Here is a 22,140-nt window from a genome sequence, read left to right as displayed (position 1 = left end):
AAATCAGAAATGTGTGAAAATGTTGACATAGGCCTATCAAATAATAACAGAGTAATAATAATATGGGAGACATTTGATCAAGTTCAGCCAGGGATGGTCAACATCTCAGATGTTTTCTGAAGATAAACCTTCAGCTTGGCAAATGAACATTAAACAGGCCAGATGAGTGCAAGTGTGGGAAAAGACCAGAAAGATAAAAATCATTCTTAGTTATAGCAAAATTCATGATGTAGTCTTGAGATAAATCACTGCTCCTTAGCTTCAGCGACAGCGAATGATATAAAGGACCCCCCCCCCCCTCCCAAATGGGGCTTCTAGGGCGGCAGGATGCACATAACCACAGCAGTATGAAAACCGAGGCAGGGGTGCGATGGAGAACTTCCGAAAAATCAGAGCAGTGATTTTAAAATGGTCCTTTGGGTCCTCGACATAATACCTCACTGTGCAGCACAGCCAATCAGTGTTCCAAGCCCAATTTGCGTAGCCCTCTCATAAAAAAAGGAGTAATGTTTTGTTTTTGTTCTTTGCAAATTTGTATAACTGTTTGATTACATGTCCAGCAGGTGCAAGATTTAGGTAGGTTTCATATGCGTGTAACCACCAGGATGGACCTACACGATCTCGCAATATTCTCTGTTAAGCAATATTCACGATGTCATGCCTAATTTGGCCTAACTGGCAGAAATAAAGAATATTCCTGTGTCCAGTCTGAGCTTTGCTGGCAATAAAGAAATATTAGAGTGATGTAATTCAATGTATTCACATAATGGAACGTGCAAATTGATTTTTGCGTGATGTGCGCATCATTTCGTAATGATATTACTGTAATATCCTTCAGTCTTGTGGCAAATGAAAGTGGCACGGACCTGCATTCTTAATGAATCCACACAAAGGAGAATTCACAGGGAACTCAGCTCTAAATGAGGACAGACTTGGTAAATAACATGCAACATAGAGTGAAAATAAGTAATGGTTGGGTCCTGATCTTCACTTGGCAATAATAAAAAAAATCAACACTTCTTACACCAGAACTGACACATTTCAACTGGTTTAAAAAAATGCCCCCCAACTGTTCCCATGCACGATAAGCAGTTAGAAGATAAATGTATGGGAAAAGTGTCACTCTACACGCCAAGATACTTAAAGATTGAAGCTCACCACAAAACTGAAGTACACTTACAAGCATGTGCGACAAAGTTCAAAACTAAATATAACTAAACTTTAAACAAAGAATAACTTAAACATGTATCAAAATACATCCTCACCTTGGTCAGAGACATATATTTTTTTAACTAAAAAGCTAAATGTTATTTCTGCTGACATTTCTGCTGACATACTCTAGCAGTCTAGCTATGCACAGGTCATAGCTAGAAATTCGCTCCCCCCCCGACAAAATGTTACCTTGGGCCCCCCGCCTAATTTAATGTAAGGTTTTCTGTATTTAGGGGCCCTTGGCAAATTCCGGGCCCCCTGAATCTGTCAGAGTACCTGTGCCCCTTGGGATATGGTGACTGTATGTAAGGTCACTGATTTAAGGCAGAGAAATGTACATCGCTTTGAAGAAATATGTCTGCAAATAAAATGCAAATAAGTGGTTCTTCAAATGATTGCTTATTAAAAGGGCTTGGGTCCATTTAGGTGGTGCTGTGTGGCTTCATGGATTAGGATGCCTGTCATCAGAAGGTCGTCGGCTCAAATTCCCACGGTTGGCAGTGCTGGGTGTTTTGAGTAAGGCCCTCGAGCCCCAGTTACTCCAGGTATTGTCTTCCCTGCTCTCTGAAAAATGTATGTCTGCAACAATTAATAACTACAGTTTAGGATTTATTTAATAGATTATTTAAATTGCATCATCATAAGCATGGGAGGATTGCGACAGGAGGTGGATTGAGACGATTGTGCAATAAACTGCAACCCTCCTATAGAGAGTTGAGGCACAGATCTTTAAGGTTCTCTTCAGGACAGAGACGCAGAGAAACTGAAGTTGAGATGCTCCAGGCTTGATGAGATTACATCGTCAGCCCCAGCCTGATTTAATGCACAGAGATTAAATAAACCCCACTGCTCCCTGTGTCAGTTCCCAGGTACAGCGTCTGACATTGAATGTTATGGAAGATCAGAACAGATGGATATATTGAGTTACATTCTTAGTAGAGACTGGTGCAATACCTGTTAAGTATTAAGGATGAAGTTACGATCACCAGTGGAGTTTTTTGAGGATGGTGTGATGCTTACTTTAAGAATCTCTGATATTATTCCTGGAGGCACAAATATCTGTCTGTAATTCCCCAAATCACCCTTTCTGGAAGATCTGAACCCCCTATTCATCATTGTCAATTACCGGAAAAAAATAAATGGGTTAAAAACCATTCAAAGTGTTTAATCCAATCAGTCATATTTGTCTGCTTGACAAGAGAAAAGAGCAACACGCTGGGTATACTGATGAAAATGCCACACGTCAAATTCAACTAAATATTCAGTTCATCTGACAGATGGAGAAACACGTCCGTCATTTTTTTTTTAAAGCGAAATTTGGTCCTTGTCTGCCTTTATCGGCACACAAAACATGCATCACAATTTATTGTCTTCAGTGATATGACACAAACGATATATAATAAATACTACTATGAATAAAATTAATATTATTCATATTTTACCTTTCTGCTTTATATTAGTTTCCTCTTGTTTTGGCGCTGTGCCATTTTCATCCGAACAGATAAAGAGGTAATCTATGTTCTCCCAAATTTCTGACAGGAACACAAGGCACTTTTATATTATTGCTTTTTTTATTGTCATTTCACTCATTGTTCAGAAAACTTTTTTTTTCCACAATACAGCCCCGAGAATCCGATTACACCATAGACTGGACATGACATGAAGATCCTTCCATAACTAAGTTAAATGATGCGCTTATTTAACGAGTCAAACTTTTAGAGCAGAATAACTAAAACTGTTAAAAATCAGTAAAAGCGACTGTAACTCGCTTTTTTCTTGACGGCCTGGGCAGTTTGCGCCTTGGGGGGACGCCCATTGTACTCTGCAGACGCGCCGCCAGGCACAGAACAGAAGCGCCAGCCGTTTGATCGCTGATTTCAAAGACCGTTTCCACATTGCACAACGAGCTGCAATATTCCCAAGTATAGATGCTTCAGGGGCCACAATGGTCCGTATTACAACATTTCGAGTTTTACGATGGGTAAATGTTTGTCACTTTCAGTACAATATTCAATAAATTGCATGAGATATTCGACATTTTATTATGAAGTAGAATTTCTGTTAATGATTGTGCCCAACTGCAGGCTAATGTAGGCCTAAGTGTTCTAGCATGTTCAAAGTAAACTAGGTTAGGCTATGATGTTTGATAGGTTAGGTGTACTGTATTAAAATGCATTTTCACGTTACGATAACCCCGTCGTAACCCGGGGAGCGTCTGTACCGTCATTTGCCCTCATGCTTTAGCGTTCGCCCATATCCGCCTTAGTAGAGCCAAAGCGACCCGACGACAAACAGATCGCGTCATTCGCGGGTGTCAGGGAGACCCCCGGAACTTCCAGGAGAGATGTGATGTCAGGATTGTATTTTGAGGAACGTTAATAAATACAAGTGGAAACACGTACAAATAATCCGGGGAAAAAACGTTTTACGGGCAACCCTACAAACCACTCCACATCTATTTCTGATATGTCATATTTTATTTATAACTTAGTTATTTTTTGCAATGTTTACCCATTTCCATTACACGAGAAGGCAAAACTGAGGGAACATTATGGTTACATCAGTTACGTCCACTTCAAGACGCGTTCTTCTTTATCCCTTAACAGCACCATATTCGTTTATTAAAACGGCTGCATAAACGTTTCACGTTACTTGTTGAATATATATTTCAGTGTATTTATACAAAGGCAAGGCGTAGCATAATGGGCTCAAACCCAGTATGGCGATTGTAAAGCCAAGCGTGTCTTCAACGATCCACCTGGAAATTTCAAGTTTTTTTTATTGTTTTTATTATTATTTCGGTTTTCTGATTATGAACGGGGTTAAAACAAGACTGCCATTCTTATATGGTCACTATAAGTAACTGTATGAACTTCTCCAAACTATACATATCTGTAACGATCTAAACTTCACTGCTGATGGCACACGGACATACAGAAGGAGTCTGGGTAGAAATGGGAGGGATTTCCACTGGTTCTCAGGCTCTGAGTAACATCTACACAAGTTACCCTTCCCACCCCAGGGGCTGTAATGGTGAGCTCTGGGAACCAGAGCAAGGTCCTACAGTGCTGGGGGACATGGAGTTGGTTCAAATGGCCAGAATGGAGACACGGTAGCTGAGGATGTACTGGTTCAGGTGCAGAGAGTACCAGGACCCAGGGGTGGGGGTGTCCGTTGCTCACTGCAGGCTACTTTGCCTAGGGAGCTTGGCCCCCAGGACGTCCTCGGGGCTGGGGGGCCCTGGTCCCTTCATGGCCATGCTGGCCCCCACCACGGCGGGGTAGCTGCGGTTCCGGCGCAGGTCCGCACTCAGGGAGAAGGGTGGGCCTGGCCGGGTCAAGGTCCTCAGCGGGGCCCGGGGGCCAGCCACGCTGAAGCGCTTCAGCTTGTCGACCAGGTTCAGGTTGTAGATGCTGACGTCAGTCTGGCTCTCGCGGTCGGCCTGCTTCCTGCCCTCCGCCGTCACCTCCCGCAAGATGAAGTGGGCGGGCCGTGACGCCAGGAAGTTCTCGTACGACATGCCAGAGGTCTGGAAATCAAACGGGGCGTCTGTGTCGACCGCTGGTGATTGGTTCGTGGGGGAAGTGGGGGGTGTGTGTGTGGGGGGGTCAGGGGCAGGAAGGGTGGCCGCGGCACTGGATAGGGCCCCGTTACCAGCCCGAGCCCAGCTCGGGGGGTGGTAGACAGCAGCGGAGATACCCCTCTCCTGCAGGAGGCGCACCAATCCCAGGGAGGTGCTGGTGGTCTTGGTGGAGTCACGCAGGTTGGTGAAGGACTCAGCCAAGCTGAGGCGCCGTGGGGTGCAAGGCGTGGCGGCGGGGGTGGCTTTAAAGGTGCTGGTCATGATGCAGGAGCCCGAGGCGGCGTTCAGGCTGTGGAAGACGAGGAGTTTAGGCTGGGCGGCGGGACTGAACACCACAGCCGAGACACTTAATCCTTCAGATCATCAGGGACTGAAGACCACTGGGACTGAACACCACAGCCAAGACACTTAACCCTTCAGATCATCAGGGACTGAAGACCACTGGGACTGAACACCACAGCCGAGACACTTAGCCTTTCAGATCTGTACTCCGGCTCGTACATTGGATACAATAAAGTACATTACAAGCCTCCTAGTGTCGCAAGGTGATGCTCGATAAAGGACACAAAGCAGCCACTCACAGCTAAGGCTGCCTGAGGGCATCACACCTTGGTATGCATCAGCCAAAATCAGCCAATGCATTAGCCGAACATGGTCCCAAAGTGACTTACAGAGAAGGGTAGTAGATCATACTCCAACAAATAAATGCAGGGTATCTGCAGAATGTTTTACTTATTTAGAAACAATAAATGATAAATTATTAGATATGTAGGTTTACATATCGACTACAGAGGAATTCATAGTCACCATGTCCTCTGATCTGAATACAAATTCAGCACCTTTTGAAAAAGTCAGCAGTGAGGAATCGCAGGAGCTGTGTGGACAGCAGGGGGTGCTATTATCCTCAGCGTGTCTTTTTTCTTTTTTGGCAGAACAAATCACCCACCCGCCTTTCACTGCTTGTCATGCGAAGAGCGTAGCTTTGAATAAAAGGACAACTGGTAGATTGGGGGGGGGGGGGGGGGGGCTTACCTGGGAGTGACTTGGGTCAGCTCGTCCGAGGGGTGCAGGATGCGACAGGTGGTGAAGGTGTAGGTAGAGTTGGTGTGAGACATGCATTTACCGGGGTAATATGTCACTAAAGGTAAAAACACATGGGGAGTTAGTGTCCTGTACACATTGCAGCACAGCAGAGAGGCAATTTATCAGTGAAATATTCAGACACGTTTCAATATCTCTGTGCATGAAAGAAACATTCCTGCTAGTAGAGGAAAGTCTAGCTATTGTTGATTTTTTTTGCATAGCATATAAACAGTCCACCGCTGAATGGCTTCCCCCATATCTGCGGTTTCAGTTACTGTGGTTTCAGTTACAGCGGATTAAGTTACCACAGTTTCAGCTATCATGGTTTCAGTTACCACAGTTTCAGTTATCACGGTTTCAGTTACTGTGGTTTCCGTTATCACTGTTTCAGTTATCTGTGGTTTACAGTGATCCAAAAAAAATGTAAAATGTGTAACAGTATGTTTTTTTCATTGTTTCTTCACCCTTTGATTGGTATAAAAAGCATTATTTTCATTGCTCTATCATCCCTTGACACCTGAGCATGTGAGCGGAGTAGAGCGGAGCGGGCAGAATTTGGTCAGAGCGCGGAGCGGTTTTTTAATTAAGGCTGGAGCGGTCCCCTCTGTCTCGCTCCAGTTTCGCTCCGATACCGCTCACACTACGACTCTGAATTACCTTTCTCAGAAACATGAGATTGTGCTATGCGAACAGGCGCAAGCCAGAGCAAAACGTGAGCAAATTTTACTGTATATGGTTGTAGCATATCAAATCTATGAATTAAATAAAAGTATAAAAGTCTATAAATATTGGTAATCAAATAAATTAGTTTTGTCATTCAAAGTAGGTCTAATAGGATTTTTTAATTTCACGTAACGCTGTCAGTGAAATTTTATTTTATAGAGAGATGCAGCAGCGGCATCAACAGAAAAAAAATGCGGAATTTAAAACGTGGATGCGTTTAGCCTGTATACAGTATTATTTAGGCTATTAAGCCCACTGATTCCTTTATTTTTAAGCCTATTTTGTGTGGAATGCCATTGCCAAACCTCTCCATTGTTGCCTATATGTTGTTTAAAAATAAATATTTTCTGTTCTGAGTGGCAATGTTGCCGTTGCTCATATTTCTTTATTATATAAGGCTTCGGCGTAAGGTGACATTTGTTAGGCATGCAGATTACTGTATTTGTCCCTCTTAAATTGGAGCGAGCGTGGAGCGATTTGACTGGAGCGGGAGGAAATTTTAGTGGGGCGAGGAACGGTGTTGAGCGGAGCAGCGTAGGGCGAATTAGAGCGGAGGAGCGGGCGGAGCCAACAGCCTGCTCCACTCCGCTCACATGCTCTGCTTGATACATATTTCTTCATTGCTCTATCATCTCTTGAGAATTAGGCTGAAATGTCAGAATCCTTTCCAATCATTTGAGAGTATAGTACTGTATTATAATGTACTTTATTATTACTGTATTTAACGTTGTAATGTCTTACTGTGTGTAATTTATCAATTACCATATATAATATGAAAATCCCATTATATAGTGGTACCTCAGTTCTCGAACTCATTAGAACTCGAATTTCTTAAAAGTCGAACCAACCAGTTCGGAAAAAAAATACCTAGTACTCGATCTGAATCTCAGAAGTCAAACCTTGAACGCCAACCTAAGATAACTTGTACGCGCGGGAAAATGAGTCACGCGGCACGTCTCTCAGCGGAAACAAAGGGTAACGCTTCAGTCTCAGCCTAGCATTCGCTGTGATAGCATCGTGCATGTTTACACAAGCTGAATACATATATTTAGACAGTAAAAATACATTTAAAGAATGATCGACAGTAACAGTAATTATTACTATATAATAAAATACATTTAAAAATTAAGATTTCTTATTATTTTAATATTAATAATAAACCATTAATACATTTAATTATAATAATAATGTCAAGCTGGGACGGAACGGAGTTAAAGGCGCAGACGTCAGGTTAACGGGGAATACGGGGTTTAATTACAGGTAAGGCAGGCAAAACGCAGACGGACAATACAATGACCGGACTGGGGAAACAAACTGAAACGCGGACTAAATACAGAGAACTTATGACAACAACCAGAAACAGCTGATCACACGAGGATTCCACACAGGGTTAACGAGGGGGCGTGGCACACGGAAGGAGCGGATGATTGGGGCAGGACAAATTGTTCTTTTTTTAACTTTACACATTGTTTGGATACATTTATTTTCTTACTTTACAAATTACTGTTTTGATAAATGTCCTTAGATGTGTTTAGTACAGTATATGCTCTTCTTGTTTAATCCGGTTAATTTTGTGTTTAAATTCTAAAAAAAAACATATTTAGGTGTCATTTTTTGGGGCCGGGAACCAATTAATTGGTTTTCCATTTTATCTTATGGGGAAAATTCGATCAGAACCCGAACTTTTTAGGATTCGATCCGGAGTTCTGAACGGATTAAGTTCGCGTTCTGAGGTACCACTGTATATGGAGTCTGCAGATGGTTTTCTATTATCTGTGCTTTTGGCTATCCACTGTTTTGGCTATCTGTGCTTTCGGCTATCCGCGGTAGGTCTTGGAACGCATCACCCGTGGATACTGCAGGACTACTGCACTTTCCTGCGATATCTGGGAATTTAACTGGTTAGATTAAGTTTTCATGTTATGTAATAATGAGGGCATGAAACTTCATCAAACTTTGCTTTTGTCAAAGAGTCCTCCATTTGCAGCAATTACAGCCATGTAGACCTTGGTTGTTCTAGAAGTCAGATTGCTGAGGTAATCTGACGAGATTTCACCACGTGCTTCCTGAAGCATCTCCCACAGGTTGGATTGGCTTGATGGGCACTTCTTATGTACCATTCAGTCAAGCTGCTCCCAAAACAGCTCAATAGAGCTGAGATCCAGTGGCTGGCCACTGCATTACACTGCATTATACACAGAATACCAGCTGACTCATTTTTCCTTGAAAAGTTCATGCATAGTTTGGAGTTTCGGTCATTGTCCTGTTGCAGGACTAAAGCACAGCCTTTCTTCTTCCTCTGTCCAGTTTCTGTGTTCATTTGTTCATCTCCGTCTTTTCTTTTTATTGGCCATTTTTCTGCCTAGAGGGCCAGTTGCCTCTTCACTGTTGACACTGAGATTGGTCTTTTGCGGGTCCTATTTAATGAAGCTGCCAGTTGAAGACCTATGAGGTGCCTGTTTCTCAATCTACACACTCTATTGTATTTATCATCTCGCTCAGTTGTGCACTGGGGCCTAACTCTGCTCTTTCTGCTGTGGTTAGAGCCAGTCTGCGCTGCTCTGTACACCCAGGGGTGCCGTAAGGGGTGGGGGGGGGGGGGGGGGGATTAGGATGATTCCAAGAGCCCCTGAGTTACAGGGGCCCTAAAAAATTGTAGCCCAAAATATGTGATCGCCCCTGTGATCTTTCTGATCTATCTGATGTTATTTTAATGGACAAAAAAAATTGTTTTTTTTTCCGAGAGCAAGGAAATTTGTAAGTGACCCCAAACTTTTGAACAGCGGGGTAAATTCTTAAAGAGTTTTCATGGCAGCCCTCTAAGCTCACCTGGGGCCTCCAGCACGGTCTGATGGCTGCCAGGGGTGGTGCAGGATGATGCGTGACTTCCACCCGGGATGGGGGTGGGCCCCGGAAGGTTCTGGAAGAACACCTCGCCCGGCTCGTCCTCCTCGAAGTCAGCGAACTGGTAGACCTGCTCCAGTTCCAGGTCCAGTGGACGGAAGCCCTTGGAGATGACGCCGGGCCGGGAGTCCAGGATGCCCCCCAAGTTGGGCTGTGCCAGCTGCTGCCAGTGGTGAAGGGTGGCAGAGCCTGTCCCAAAGCGGGGGGACGGGGGCGTGGTGAGGACAACAAATGATGGAGCTACACCTCAGGCCTCCTGAAGCTCATCCACATCCAGAGAGCATTGATTTACAACCTAGAAGGGCAGATTCTTACAACTTTATATGCCACAAATGACTAATAATCATTTGAATGTCTGGAAATGGCTGGCACTGCACACACTCACGTCACCAAAAGTCATACTCAGGGTAAAAGTGTTTGTCAGAATATTTCTGTAATGTTATGAGACGGTTTGTGTTTCTGATTTGGATGTTATTGACAAAAACCAACCAGTTGAGTACTCTGTGAATGTGACTCTTTAAACTCAGCTGGTTGAAACAAAATCTTGGTCTGGATCTGTACTTTCTGAACATGAACTATCCACCTCTGCAGTCAGGACACAGAAACCATCCCAAAAGTGGAAAGTGAAACTGTCAGCAGCATCACCATCATCTCCAGCACCAGTGGAACATGATTTTAGTCTCTTTCTCTGTTAACACTTCTAATGACTGTACGATGAAACTTGTATGTCACTTGGGACAGAAATGTCCGCTAAAAACAAACACAAAAGTAATGTGAATGCAAAAATTTGATTAAAATAATGGGCACCTCAGACAGATCAGGTGAATGGAATGATAGATGGACGGACAGAAACGTTTGTAATGACCTTCCTGGTGCCGGGGTCCGCAGGCCACAGACCCAGCAAGGGTCATTTAAATTTGCCTCTGAGTTTGGACCGCTGTGAAGAGAGGGTACCAGACTTCCAGTGGTACATGAGGGACCTGGCGGAGGCGGGGTTTAAAAGTAGGCGGGACAGGGGGCGGGGCCCAAGGGCAGTCACCTTCTAGGGGCTTGACGATCTGCAGCTTGTCGGGCAGGTAGGAGCGGCTGCAGTAGGTGTAGCCGGACAGCCCCGAGAGCGAGGTGCCCAGGGACATAATGCTGTCACAGGGCGTCAGGTGCCCCCCCCGCGAGCTGCCCTCCGACGACCCACGCAGACTCCGCTCCCGCTCCTCCTTGGAGAAGCGCCGCTCGCTCAGGTAGTTCTCCCGCCGCAGGGACAGCCTCCGCAGTGCCAGCTCCAGGTCCTGGGAGTCGGTGGCCATGCGGGTCCCCGGGTGCTTGTTGGAGTCGTCCGCGCTGGTGCCCGAAAAAAAACAAAAAAGATACAGAACACAAAAAAACACACTAAACATTTTCATGCCCACAGAATTGGCAGTCCCTGCAAAAAACACTGTAAAAACACAGTACTTAGAAAACACTGGTAAAAAACAACATGGCGGTTTGTGCAAGGTCTTTCCACACAACTGTGGTCTATCGGCCGGAGTCGATGACAAACCCACCTGTCGTCTGGCATCCCCACAGCAATGGTGCTGCCAACACTGCCCCCGTGTGGTCTGGGCCGAGATGGGGATGACTTCAGCGGGGAGGACGAGCGGTTTGACCCGGGGATGTTAGCGACTGGGGTCCGAGGGGCCTGGTTGATGTGCTTCACGGTCTCAAACACACGCTTGTGCTGATCACTGCTCACACACATGCATAAACACACTGTGGCGATTTTACTCCTTTCAAATGAGTAAGTGCGAGGTGTACGGTTCTCAGAAATATACCATGTTTTTCCCTCCACACTGTAAATCTCCTTCTGGGGTACAATATATAATATTTTCATTGGGTAGCTCTCTAACCTGCCTGCGTGTGTGGTGTGTGTGTGTGTGTGTGTGTGTGTGTGTGTGTGCGCGTGTGTGGAGTTTGAATGCTCTCTCCGTTTTGTGTGGGGGCCCTCTGGCCTCTCCAGTTTCCAATTTCTTCCCCCAGTCTCCAAAGTCATGCAGTTAGACTAAGGCAAGTTAAGGTAATAAGCCTTAATATTTTGACAATTAGACGACATGCTTGAAAGTCACGCTACAGACTTACTTCAGCTCTGGCGTCTCTGCGTCGTCTTGCTCCATCTCCTTGCGCATGGAACCCTCAATCTCTGCAGCCAAGGAGTCCTGGAGGCCAGACACACACACACACACACACACACAGATCACTGTCAGCCCAACCACCAGAGATAATTTCATTACTTCATGGAGAATGGAATGCGTTGGCCGGTTTGTTGTGTCTGGGGCTCAACTTAGTCAGTCCAGGCCCATCCCTGCCCCCTCCCCCAGATGTTTCAAAAACTCAATAAATAGTTAGCAAGTAGAGTTTGAAGATCGTAGCTAACTAGCTGGTTGACAGGATGTGCTGCTAACACATCAGGAATGTGTTTAATAAATAATTTAGTGTACTGACTGTTTATGGCCAACAGGGGGCCGAGATCTAGGGAACCCATGGGCTGCCTTCACTGTCGCAGCTAGCCAGCTTCACAAGCGGTGTCTGACAGGCAGTAAGGCTGGCCTTGTGCAACGGCCCCAGGATCAGACAGGACGCCCACCATGGGGAAGAAGCCGAGGGGGTGGATGCGACGGGGGGTGCTGTAGGGCAGCGCCTTGTTCCTCAGGTTCTTAAGTTCCTCCTGAGCCTCGTGCAGCATCTCAATGCACTCGGCGTACTTGTCCTCCAGTTCCTGCAGCTGTTGGAAAACAGGAAGGAGAGAAGGAATATAACCATTTGTCAATTCTGAAGGACATCCTTAGATCTACAGAAGCTTTGCAGTCAGAATCCTAAAGCTAGACGCTCATGGAGTTTGATATTGGTGCTGGAGGTACTGCACTGACCCACAAGCTTACCTCCTGCAGATAATGGGGCTCTACCCTGATCCGGAGGCCTACCATCTCACGACATGGAGGCCTACCTTGCCCTGGTGGTACAGGCAGGAGTTCTCCACCCGATGCGGAGGCCTACCTCACCCGTTAGCTGGTGCTGTGCATCTTTGGCGGCCCTCAGGTGCTGAGTGAGCTCCTCATTTTCGATGGCATACTGCCAACAGAAAGATGAGTGAACAGCAACTGTGGTCAGGTTGGAGAAGGTGATCATTAAATCAGGAGAACTTTAAAATTGAAGCAGCAGCTCCCCCTAGAGGAGGAACTGGGAGTGGAACACTGGTCAAGTGACTAGGAATTGCAAAATGCCAGGATTACTACAGGTTACGCACAGATTTAGCTTTCTTCTGCAGGTCCACGATCTGGGATAGCAGGTGTGTGATCTCTTCCTGCTGACGAGAGGCATCCTCCGTTTTCCTGGCCAGCTCCTCCGCGATGGACGAGATCTGAAGGCTGGACTCTCCTTCATGTCAGTCACCGGAGTGACAAGAACAGGACGACGATGAGTTATTGCCAGATTTCTGTACATTATCACGTATAATCAAAGACCAAGAAAGGCGAGGCAGTGGTCAGTGTCTGTGCTCCTTGTCTGTAGAACGAGCTTCCTGAAGACCTGAGGTCTGCTAAAACTGTCTGCTCATTTAAAAACAGTATTGTTTACCGCAGCTTTTCAATAAATTAAATCAGTTTAGCCAAACACTGTACAGTAACTACAGTGTAACTTCTTTTCAGTGAAACATTTGTTTATTTGGCTTTAATGGTTTTCAAAATTTTATTTCATTCATCTGTTGCTTTGTCTATTTATTTATGTTTTGTCTGTTAAACGTGATTTTAATGTCTTTTATTTAAATACATTCTTCTACATTGCGTCTGAATTGTGCTGTATAAAAAAACTCGCCTTGCCTTAAGTGTCCCAATGTGTTTACCTAATGTCAGTCATAACTGTGCTCAAAAGCTCAGGGTGGTAAATTATGAATGATATCACACATTGTTTATATGACATACATATCGAACACACCTTCGGAACAGACACAATCGACAATAAGCTTAAACCAGGGTTTCTGGGAAGCCAGTGACATCTTCATGGAGGACCCTGTTCACACCTGATATTAACGTGCGTCCTGGGTGATCCGATCACAAGTGGACAGCACTAATGACGGGTGTGAACGCACCCGAAACGCACTGAGGACGCAATTGAGATCGGATCGTTCAGTCCACATTCGGAGGTGGTCGGGACACAAACAGCCACATTCTTATAGAAGTGAATGCAAATGTGTCCTGGGTGGCACTGAAGGACCGCCTACCCAGCTGACGTCCTCCTGTGCGCGTAAGTAGCCTACGCATATGTACGTACGCATTAAATGTGTGAGTGGTACTTGACGTGATTTATGTCACAACGTATGTCAGTGCAGAATAGGTCACTGTGTTGTAAACTGCATTGTGAATAACAACATTTTTTATCTACAACAGCAGAAAAAAAGTTTGAAGCTGCTGGGAAGCGGGTTTGATATCGGACTGTCGTGACCCATTGGCATGGAAACGCTGTCAAAAGTGCGCATTATTAATGTCATGCAAGTTTGGGAAACAGTGTAAGAAGTGATTTATTAAATATGTCTTGTAATTTGCACAGATCATATTTAATATGCCCTTTGATTAAGCTTCCATATTTATGTCAGAGCTGCTCCAGACGCAGGCGGGGTCACATGATTAAAAGTGGCCAATCGAGACGCATGTTAATGCCGGGTGTGAATGGACGTATTTATCGCTGTCCAATCGTGATCGGATCACCAGGACACGTGCTAATATCAGGTGTGAACAGGGCCTTAGAGACAAACCAGCCCTGCCCACCGTTCTTGGGCAGGGAAATCAATATCTGAATGGCAGGCCAGAGCTCACAGCTAGGGGGCGTATTTCCCCCTGTCAGCTGTTGCCAAGCGAGCACGCCCGGTCACACCCACCCCGGCCCGCGGTGCGAGACTCACTGAGCTCTCTCACGCAGTCGTCCACCAGCTGGTGCTCCTTCTCTTCGTACGAATACGTCTCTGTCTTCAGATGGGAGGCCTAGCGGGGGGGTAGCAGACTGAATGGCACCCAGACGCTGCAACATGAGCACCCCCCCCCCCACCCCAGCACATGCTCCCCTGCTTACCTCTGATCTCAGAATGATGTTCTCCAGCTCCAGATCTTTCAGCTTCTTCTGCATCGAGTCCACTGGGAAGTAGCTGGGCATGGAGGACGTGGACCGGTTCCGCCGCGACCTGCCAGAGCCCGAGGAGCCGTCCATGAACGAAAGGCAGAACCACAGGGACTGATGAAAGGAACAGGCCATGGAAGACAGTGGCGGTGGAGGGGTAGCGGGTGGCTAAAATGCCCATGACAGAAAATACACCCCCAAAATCAAGGAATGATGCTGGACGGTCAAAGTTCATCCAGGTCTCATTGAACCAATGAAAATTATTACTGGCAGGGACGCGTAAATGTCCACTGTGGGGGTGACAGGGACAGGCAGCCGACCCCGGTGGGAGTGACTGGGACAGGCAGCCGTCCACAATGGAGGTGACAGGTGACAAAGACAAGTAGGTAGTCACTATGAAGGTGGCAGGGGATGTTGGAATGAGATGAAAACAGGAATAAGGACAGCTGACCACAGTAAAGACAGGTGGGGCGGCAGCCAGAAGGTGTAGGGGACAGATAGGGGGCGCTCACGGTGTGGAGCCGGACGAGTCCCCCTCGCTGTCATCAGCGACGCTGGTGTAGAAGCGGAGCAGCTCGTCCTTCATGCTCAGTTCGTGGTGCAGTTGAAAGACCTCCAGGGTGAGAAAGCAGTGAGAGGCACGATGACTGCATGAAACCCCACCCACGATTTGGGCCCCACCCACAACCCCCACCCAAGCACCATGACTCTCCCACAAAACCCAACTCAAGCACCACGTCCCTCCCAGGAAGACCCACCCACGTATCAAGCCCCTCCCGTGAAACCCGACTCACCCCCCCAGCCCCCTCCCAAAAAACCCACCCAATACCCAGGCCCCTCCGAATAAGCTCCGCCCATCCCTCACCTCGTCCTGGATTCGCCCCACTTGCTCCTCCAGGTACTCGTTGTGCTGGATGAGATTCCTGTTCTTCTTCAGCAGCGACTGGCCGATGCGTGCGGCCAGCTCCAAATCCCGCTCCCTCTGGGGGGGTGGGGGGGTGGAGGTACAGGACAAGGCTTCGGTTTAAAGGGCCAATGGCAAGCCCAGGAACACGGCTTTGAAAACCTCAAGTAAGTCTGACGAGATGAATCAGTTCCCATCAGTTACATCATCAGTCACCGAGGGGTTAAAGTAGGCAGAGGGTGACAGCACTTGATAACCACACCCACTGGAAATCTAACATGCTCATTTCTCCCATCACAGGGCCATTGATTATGCTGGACACAAGCTAATTTAGAGCCCCCTTGTGGTCTATTTTATTATGAATTTAACCTGATCATACATACAGGCTACATGCAGATTAAAGAAAGATATGAGCATGCAGATCCCATTATGGCTGGGCTTCTCGGATAGACACAGTACAGTGACGATACAGTCTGCAAGCACAGCATGCCCCCCCACCTCTTCCAGCAGACGTGTGACTGCATCGATGTCACTGTAGGTCTTGGTCATCTGGCTCACTCTGTCAGCACATAGCACTGTAAGCAGAAACCACACAGGGACCACGATCACTTCAGCTTATGTCACTCCGCATGCCGGCCGCGGATGGCTGCACTCCTGATGCAGACAGTGACTGAACTGCACTATTAACGGGGGTCAGAGTTGAGCCAGTTGCCTTTGACATGTGAGGGAACAGCACCACCTAGTGGAAAAATATGCTACCACACTGACAGGAGAGTACAAACGCCACAAAAGTCTCAGTCCTTACTGTTATTAATCCCAACATGTAAGGGTGTAAAGTACCGTAAATCTACTGCAGGGGCATCCAACTGAGACCAAGTTACCTGCAAACATCTTATTTTGTGAATTTAAAAAATCTACTAATTTTCTTGCAACTCAGTTTTCCTTTTCTGTTACAGGCAGAGTGGTGGTTCTGAGCCTAGGGATCTGTGTGAGCAAGTGGAAGGTTGCTGGTTCAAATCCCATGAATGCCCAGAGTGATTCTACTCCACTGGGCCCTTGAGTAAGGCCCTTAACCTGCAGTTGCTTTGTCCTGGGTATGGCGTTAATCTACATCCAGCCCTGCATGCAAGTCCTCCGAAAATTTGGGGGTTGGTGGCAGGATTGGCACCCCAGCCACTGGAAAAAAACACACACTGGTCCATTTGGACTGCTGAGGTATTACCAGCCACATGGCTGCACTCGGGTTCTCATATGTCATATGGTGGGCGTGGCTCCTTACGCACTGTAATCAGTGCATGCTCCTTACGCACTGTAATCAGTGCATGCTCCTTACGCACTGTAATCAGTGCATGCTCCTTACGCACTGTAATCAGTGCATGCTCCGTATGCACTGTAATCAGTGCATGCTCCTTACGCACTGTAATCAGTGCATGCTCCTTACGCACTGTAATCAGTGCATGCTCCGTACGCACTGTAATCAGTGCATGCTCCTTACGCACTGTAATCAGTGCGAGCTCCTTACCTCTCTCTTAGTTTTCCGTATTGTGCTGCACTGTAACTTACAATGCTGAATTCAAACCTGTTGTTTTTTGTAAGATCAACAGATCTAAATGTTCTTTTACTTTTGATTTGTACTTGTAAAACCAGGTACATTTTACTTTCACTACAGTTGTATTTCACTGCAACTGCAGTTACTGACATCTGATTCCTTAGCATTTGATATAAATCGGGCATCTTTTTACAGTAACCTGTGAACTATATAGACCTGATTCTAAATTAATAAATTCCAGGCCATTTTCGAGGTACATTTTTTACTGGCTCTTAATATGGGTGACCTGGCAGCTGAGAGGCAACAGGGGGCAGCACTGAGACCTCACAGCTCCAGGTCTGGGCATCCAGCATGCTCTCCCTGAGTTGTGTGGTTTACCAAAGACATGAAATAGGCTAATTGACAGCTCTATATTGCCCCGATAATATCATAACAGTCCAGTTCATTAATTAAGCCAGGATAACAGTTCGTCCCTAGACCCGGTCTGAGAACTACTGGCATAAACAGAAATACTGGTTAACATCAAAGCACAATTAAAGCTTCATCTCATCACATTACAGGGCACTTTTCAGGATAAATTAGAAAGAACAGAACAAAGCGAACCATACTGTACTGTCGGTGTGAGAGAGATCAAATAAGCTTTCATGTGTGGAACCATTTTTAAACACATTAGACTCTTAATCCATACATTTTTTTTGGGAGAAATCAATTAAATGAATATTTTTATTTCCAAGGCATCAAAGGGAACACAGTTGAATGCATATGCCAAACCTCAAACCCCATCAGAGGCAAGCGTGGGCATAAACCCCCTGTGACAGCCTCTGGGATTGGACGACATGGGATGGCCATCACTGGGGAACCAATCATGGGGAGGCTTCATGACCACGCCCCTAACCCACATGACTCTCTCTGGAGATCACAGACAGTGCCACTTTCTATAATGTTGGTTGTCATGGAGACTGCCTCTGTCTTCAGCTCAGATCAAAGCTATGAGGTTTTCGGCTTTGAGACCCAGCACAGAATAAAACGGCTCATGCCTGCTGGGTTTGACCATTCGCAGTGCAGCTAACCAGCTCTAACCTGCCACGACTTATTTTAAGGTTCTGTGATCCACACTAAACTAGATCAACCTGGAATCTGCCTGGGAACTTGACTGGAATAATGAGGATATATCCTCCTGAGACTCCACCCATTCATTTATGTCCATTGTAGTGGATATTTTATTTTAGCATCTACTGTATCTTTTCACTGATGTAAGGAAACATATTTATTCTTGTTGTATACTAAAGAGGACATGCTGTCAAATTAAAAATCTAAATTGTAAGATGTCTTATTTCCTCCAAAGACAAATATCCTAAAATTGAAGGACACTTTTTTCCTTGGGTCTCAGGAGGATATATACTGAGGACACATTTCTGGTTGGTTTCTTATTCATTATCCATTTAATTCCTCTATTTTTACTTTAACATGTGGAGGTGTTGGTTTTGTACATAACAAATTTATTTACTGTAAAAAGGTTATAACTTTAGAGTAATAGTGAATATCTTGAGAATCTGAAGGATCTGATATACGATATGACATTTCCGAATAAACATTCATGTCCCTCAGTGTCACCGAGCAGCTTCACAGCGTCGGGAGTTGGGGGGGGCACTCACGGAAGTACTTGAGCGTCTCCTCTATCTGCTCGGTGGTGAGGTCGAAGCTGACGTCGGCCGAGATGAGCGGCGTGTGCAGCCAATCATCGTGCTCATAGCCGTAGATGGTGTCGGCCCTCAGCCGGTAGTGGGGCAGCTGCTCTTCCAGAAGGCTGATGATCTCCACTTCTGGAAGGTCGGTGCTGTTACACACGTCTGAAAGACACGGGGCATCCACGCTGTTACAATGAGAGAGGGACGGAGGCGGGAGCTCGACTGGGCAGACTGTACTATTAGCTAATAATGGATGGATGGGATTATCATAAGTTGTCAGTCATCAACCATACTGCCGAATATTAATCACTCCTTAATGACAAAAAAAAAAATTGTCAACACAAGCACTGGCATCTCTCTACCTGAAGGGGGCGCTGTGGCACGTTTACTTGCAGATCCCGGATTTCAGTACACCTTACACCGAATGCAGCTACATAAGACTTTAATGTAATGAGATGCAGAAGATGATTGCTTCTGTTCTTTTAATGAACATTCTTTCTGGGTTGGGGTAAAAAGCAGGTGGTCTGAGTTGGCTGAAAATTAACGTTTTTATAGAAGAACAATTCAAGCCTGTCACTTTAAATCACCCAGATACCTGAAGCAGCATCTATCTCTAACAGACTGCATGGACTTAGCATTCTGCACTTACAGGGTGTTCCAGCGATGCCAGATTGTCATCTATCAGCTGCTAATGGACCAGAAGCATCAGCTGCTACCCCCGAGTACATGCCAATCTCCTACCCCCCCTCCCCCCGCCCCAGTACACAGGAAGCACTTCACATTTACCCCAGCAGCTACATCCACTGGGTAAATATTAAAAAGTTTCAGCTGAATTGATTGCTGGTGCCTCCAGAGAAGCTGACCCACGTTTCTGGGCTTTGAGCAGATGGGCATCGCGCTCAGAAGGACCTGACTATAGTCAGAGGCAGGAGAACCAAGGATCAAGCCCAACACGAGACAAGCTTAGAGAAATAAGGGAGCCTGTGTTATCCCACTCCTCTGTATCTGATCACTGTATCACTGAATTAATCACTGTATTAATCACTGTATTATTTTGTACAAATTTATCGACCTTATAATCTTTTTGGCTCACGCCCCAAACCGTTGGCACCCTACATATGCCACTGTCACCTTTTTTTACACACTTATTTTTACAATTTTTATTTTTATTTGTATTTTTTCATTTTTTTTGGACTTTTTTCCTGGAGGCCTGCTTAATTGTATATTTCGTGCCACCATTTGCACTAAAACAAAATCCTTGTACTTCTTGTACCTGGTAAATAAAAGGATTCTGATTCTGACTGAGGGTCATTTCCCCTTTAAATCATAACTGCACCCATGCTGTGGTCCAGCAGAGGGTGCTAAAGCTCCACCACCAGCTACGCCTGTTCCAGTGACGTACCAGTGATGGTCCCCGTTCCACTGGGCACGTACCAGTGATGGTTCCGGCATCTCTGTAGACGACACGCTCAGGCAGGACCCCGGACGCCGTGGGCTCGCTCACATACTGCTCCTCGTCGGCGGGAGCGAGCTCGAGGGGGCGGGGCTCCGAGGAGGGGGGCGGATCCGTGACGTCCAGCTTGGCAGCCGTTTACTGGGGGGCGGAGGCAGGTGCCATGAGCAGGGCTGGATGGGGGGGGGGGGGCAGGGAGAGGTCAAAAGACTGGAAGAAGGGTGCAGAGAAGCAGAGTGACCCCACACCGCCGCAACGTCAACGCAGTGTCGAGGCTGACAGACCGCCAGCAGACCTTAACTTTAAAAGTAAGACAAAAGGCAAAAAAAGAAGCTACTTATGCTGGGGGGGTCTGGATGGGGGGGGGGTCTGGCCTACTCAGTGAGCTCTTCCTCTCTGCGTGAGCGTCTGAGCCTCATAGGGAGGATGCAGCATGTGACCTGGCAGTCAATCCCACTCGAGGGGGGAGTGGATCTGAACCAGAGGGGTTCTGTGTCCCAGTGGGGCACTGCGCTGCTATGCATCACTCACTGCAGCCCTGCGGTCATAAGTGCTCCAGCACTGCACCCCAGAGCCGTCGTCAGGTGGGATTCAAGCTGACAGCTTCCATTCTCCGGGCTGCCACGACGAATAAGTGCTGGCCCGACTCTGGCCGAAAGTGAAAAACAGTGAATTAGAGGCCGTCCAGCTCCTTGTTCTTACAGCTCACCTGCTGGCCACTAGGGACTGTCCATTTGGCTGCTACCAGAAAAAAAAAGTACTCCAGCAAAAGCCAGGTAATGATTCATGTCCCCTGGGACGTCCTAACTGTTCTCAATGAGTCTGACGTGAAATTCTGACAGAAAAAATATTTTCGGGTCCCAACCTACAAAGAAAAGGCGGCTGACATACTGCCTGAACTAAAAGGAAAAGTCACTTTACTGTCTATTAAACCATCTGCACGAGTCCATTAATAATGCCTGATCTTCATCTGGAGGTACAGCAGGCCAAACCAATCAATCGGGTTACATTAAGACGATTGGCCCTTATGAACCACACTGGTGCGACCTTGTGATACTGTGGCACAGCATATTAATCTTGTGAGGGGGTGGAGGGGCAGCTTGAAGAAGTAGTTTGGTCAGATAGTCATCGTCCAGTTTGGGGGGGGGGGGGGCATCCTCTCACACAGAGATGAGAGCAGAGCAGGCATTAGTCAGGACAGACAAGTGCATACACACACTGCAGGGGCGGCTCAGGACCAAGGGCACAGTGTGGGCATGGAAATCCTGCCAGATTCAGTGGGGGTGGGGCAGTACTTTACAGTACAGAATATGTAAAATTATACATAAAATTGGGTGGGGGCAAGGTGAAATTTGTGGAATTCCTAGCTATGCCACTGACTTAGAACCAAGCCCCTGCGTTATCTCAGCGTTACGTGATCCACAGTCTCGGCTCTGCAGAGGTTCATCTGAATGCTCTTCACCTGAGAACGGAGCCCCCTTGGCTGTCCCCCCTCCTCCAAAACAAACCATCATGGACGTGCACATGCCCGCGTTTCCCCGCTTTCTGTGCGTGAACACAGCAGGTTCCCATCATGCATCTGTGAATCGGCCTCTGCGTGAAACAGCCTATCGCATCTGAGCGAGGACTCAGGCGCATGTTTGTGTGGCACATGTGAGCAAAGGGTATCTATACCCCCTGATGGGGGGGGGGGGCAAGTCACATGACCGTTCCAGACCAAAGGAACACCAGAGGTTAGGGGCCAGATGTATCCAGGCCACACAGCAGTGCAGAGGGTTGCGGACAAAGACGTGAGATTCTTAATTGAACACATTAGGCTCAAATCCCAGGTGGGTCTGCTGATGCACTCAGGATAACCTGCACTAAATTTCCAGTAACATAAACAGGTAAAGACTAAGTGGA

General features: G+C 46.6%; 1 protein-coding gene across 2 annotated transcripts; it reads right to left on the bottom strand.

Moving 5' to 3' along the window:
- Window positions 1–2,600: 2,600 nt before the first annotated feature.
- Window positions 2,601–20,373, bottom strand: LOC111852422 (trafficking kinesin-binding protein 1-like). Of its 2 annotated transcripts, XM_072705460.1 has the most exons (16): window positions 20,220–20,373; window positions 18,753–18,947; window positions 16,047–16,123; window positions 15,510–15,626; window positions 15,157–15,257; window positions 14,600–14,708; window positions 14,433–14,511; window positions 12,783–12,913; window positions 12,533–12,607; window positions 12,123–12,260; window positions 11,618–11,694; window positions 11,047–11,226; window positions 10,545–10,843; window positions 9,431–9,694; window positions 5,828–5,933; window positions 2,607–5,084 (listed from the first exon to the last, which is right to left on the bottom strand). In XM_072705460.1, the coding sequence occupies exons 3-16, from the start codon at window positions 16,095–16,097 to the stop codon at window positions 4,391–4,393; spliced, it is 2,421 nt and encodes an 806-aa protein (XP_072561561.1). In that variant the 5' UTR covers window positions 16,098–16,123; window positions 18,753–18,947; window positions 20,220–20,373; the 3' UTR covers window positions 2,607–4,390. The 2 variants fall into 2 exon arrangements, with proteins under 2 accessions (XP_023684093.2, XP_072561561.1); XM_023828325.2 differs by lacking the exons at window positions 15,510–15,626; window positions 16,047–16,123; window positions 18,753–18,947; window positions 20,220–20,373 and having other exon boundaries at window positions 2,601–5,084; window positions 14,600–14,758; window positions 15,157–15,259.
- Between the last annotated feature and the right edge of the window lie 1,767 nt (window positions 20,374–22,140).

Source organism: Paramormyrops kingsleyae, chromosome 23, assembly GCF_048594095.1.
Source record: "Paramormyrops kingsleyae isolate MSU_618 chromosome 23, PKINGS_0.4, whole genome shotgun sequence".
Classification (NCBI taxonomy): Eukaryota; Metazoa; Chordata; class Actinopteri; order Osteoglossiformes; family Mormyridae; genus Paramormyrops; species Paramormyrops kingsleyae.
Note: the sequence above shows the minus strand (reverse complement) of the source record. Positions and strands in the feature narration are given on the sequence as shown.

Bases quoted from the DNA above. Each gene is read 5' to 3' on its own strand.
- LOC111852422 (XM_072705460.1), bottom strand. From the start codon at position 16,097: ATGACCAAGACCTACAGTGACATCGATGCAGTCACACGTCTGCTGGAA. The intron at 11,227-11,617 runs GTAAGTCTGTAG...GTGTGTGAGCAG, and splicing joins GCAGAGACGCCAGAGCTGAA to TGATCAGCACAAGCGTGTGT. The intron at 5,085-5,827 runs GTAAGCCCCCCC...CGTCTTCCACAG, and splicing joins CTGACCCAAGTCACTCCCAG to CCTGAACGCCGCCTCGGGCT.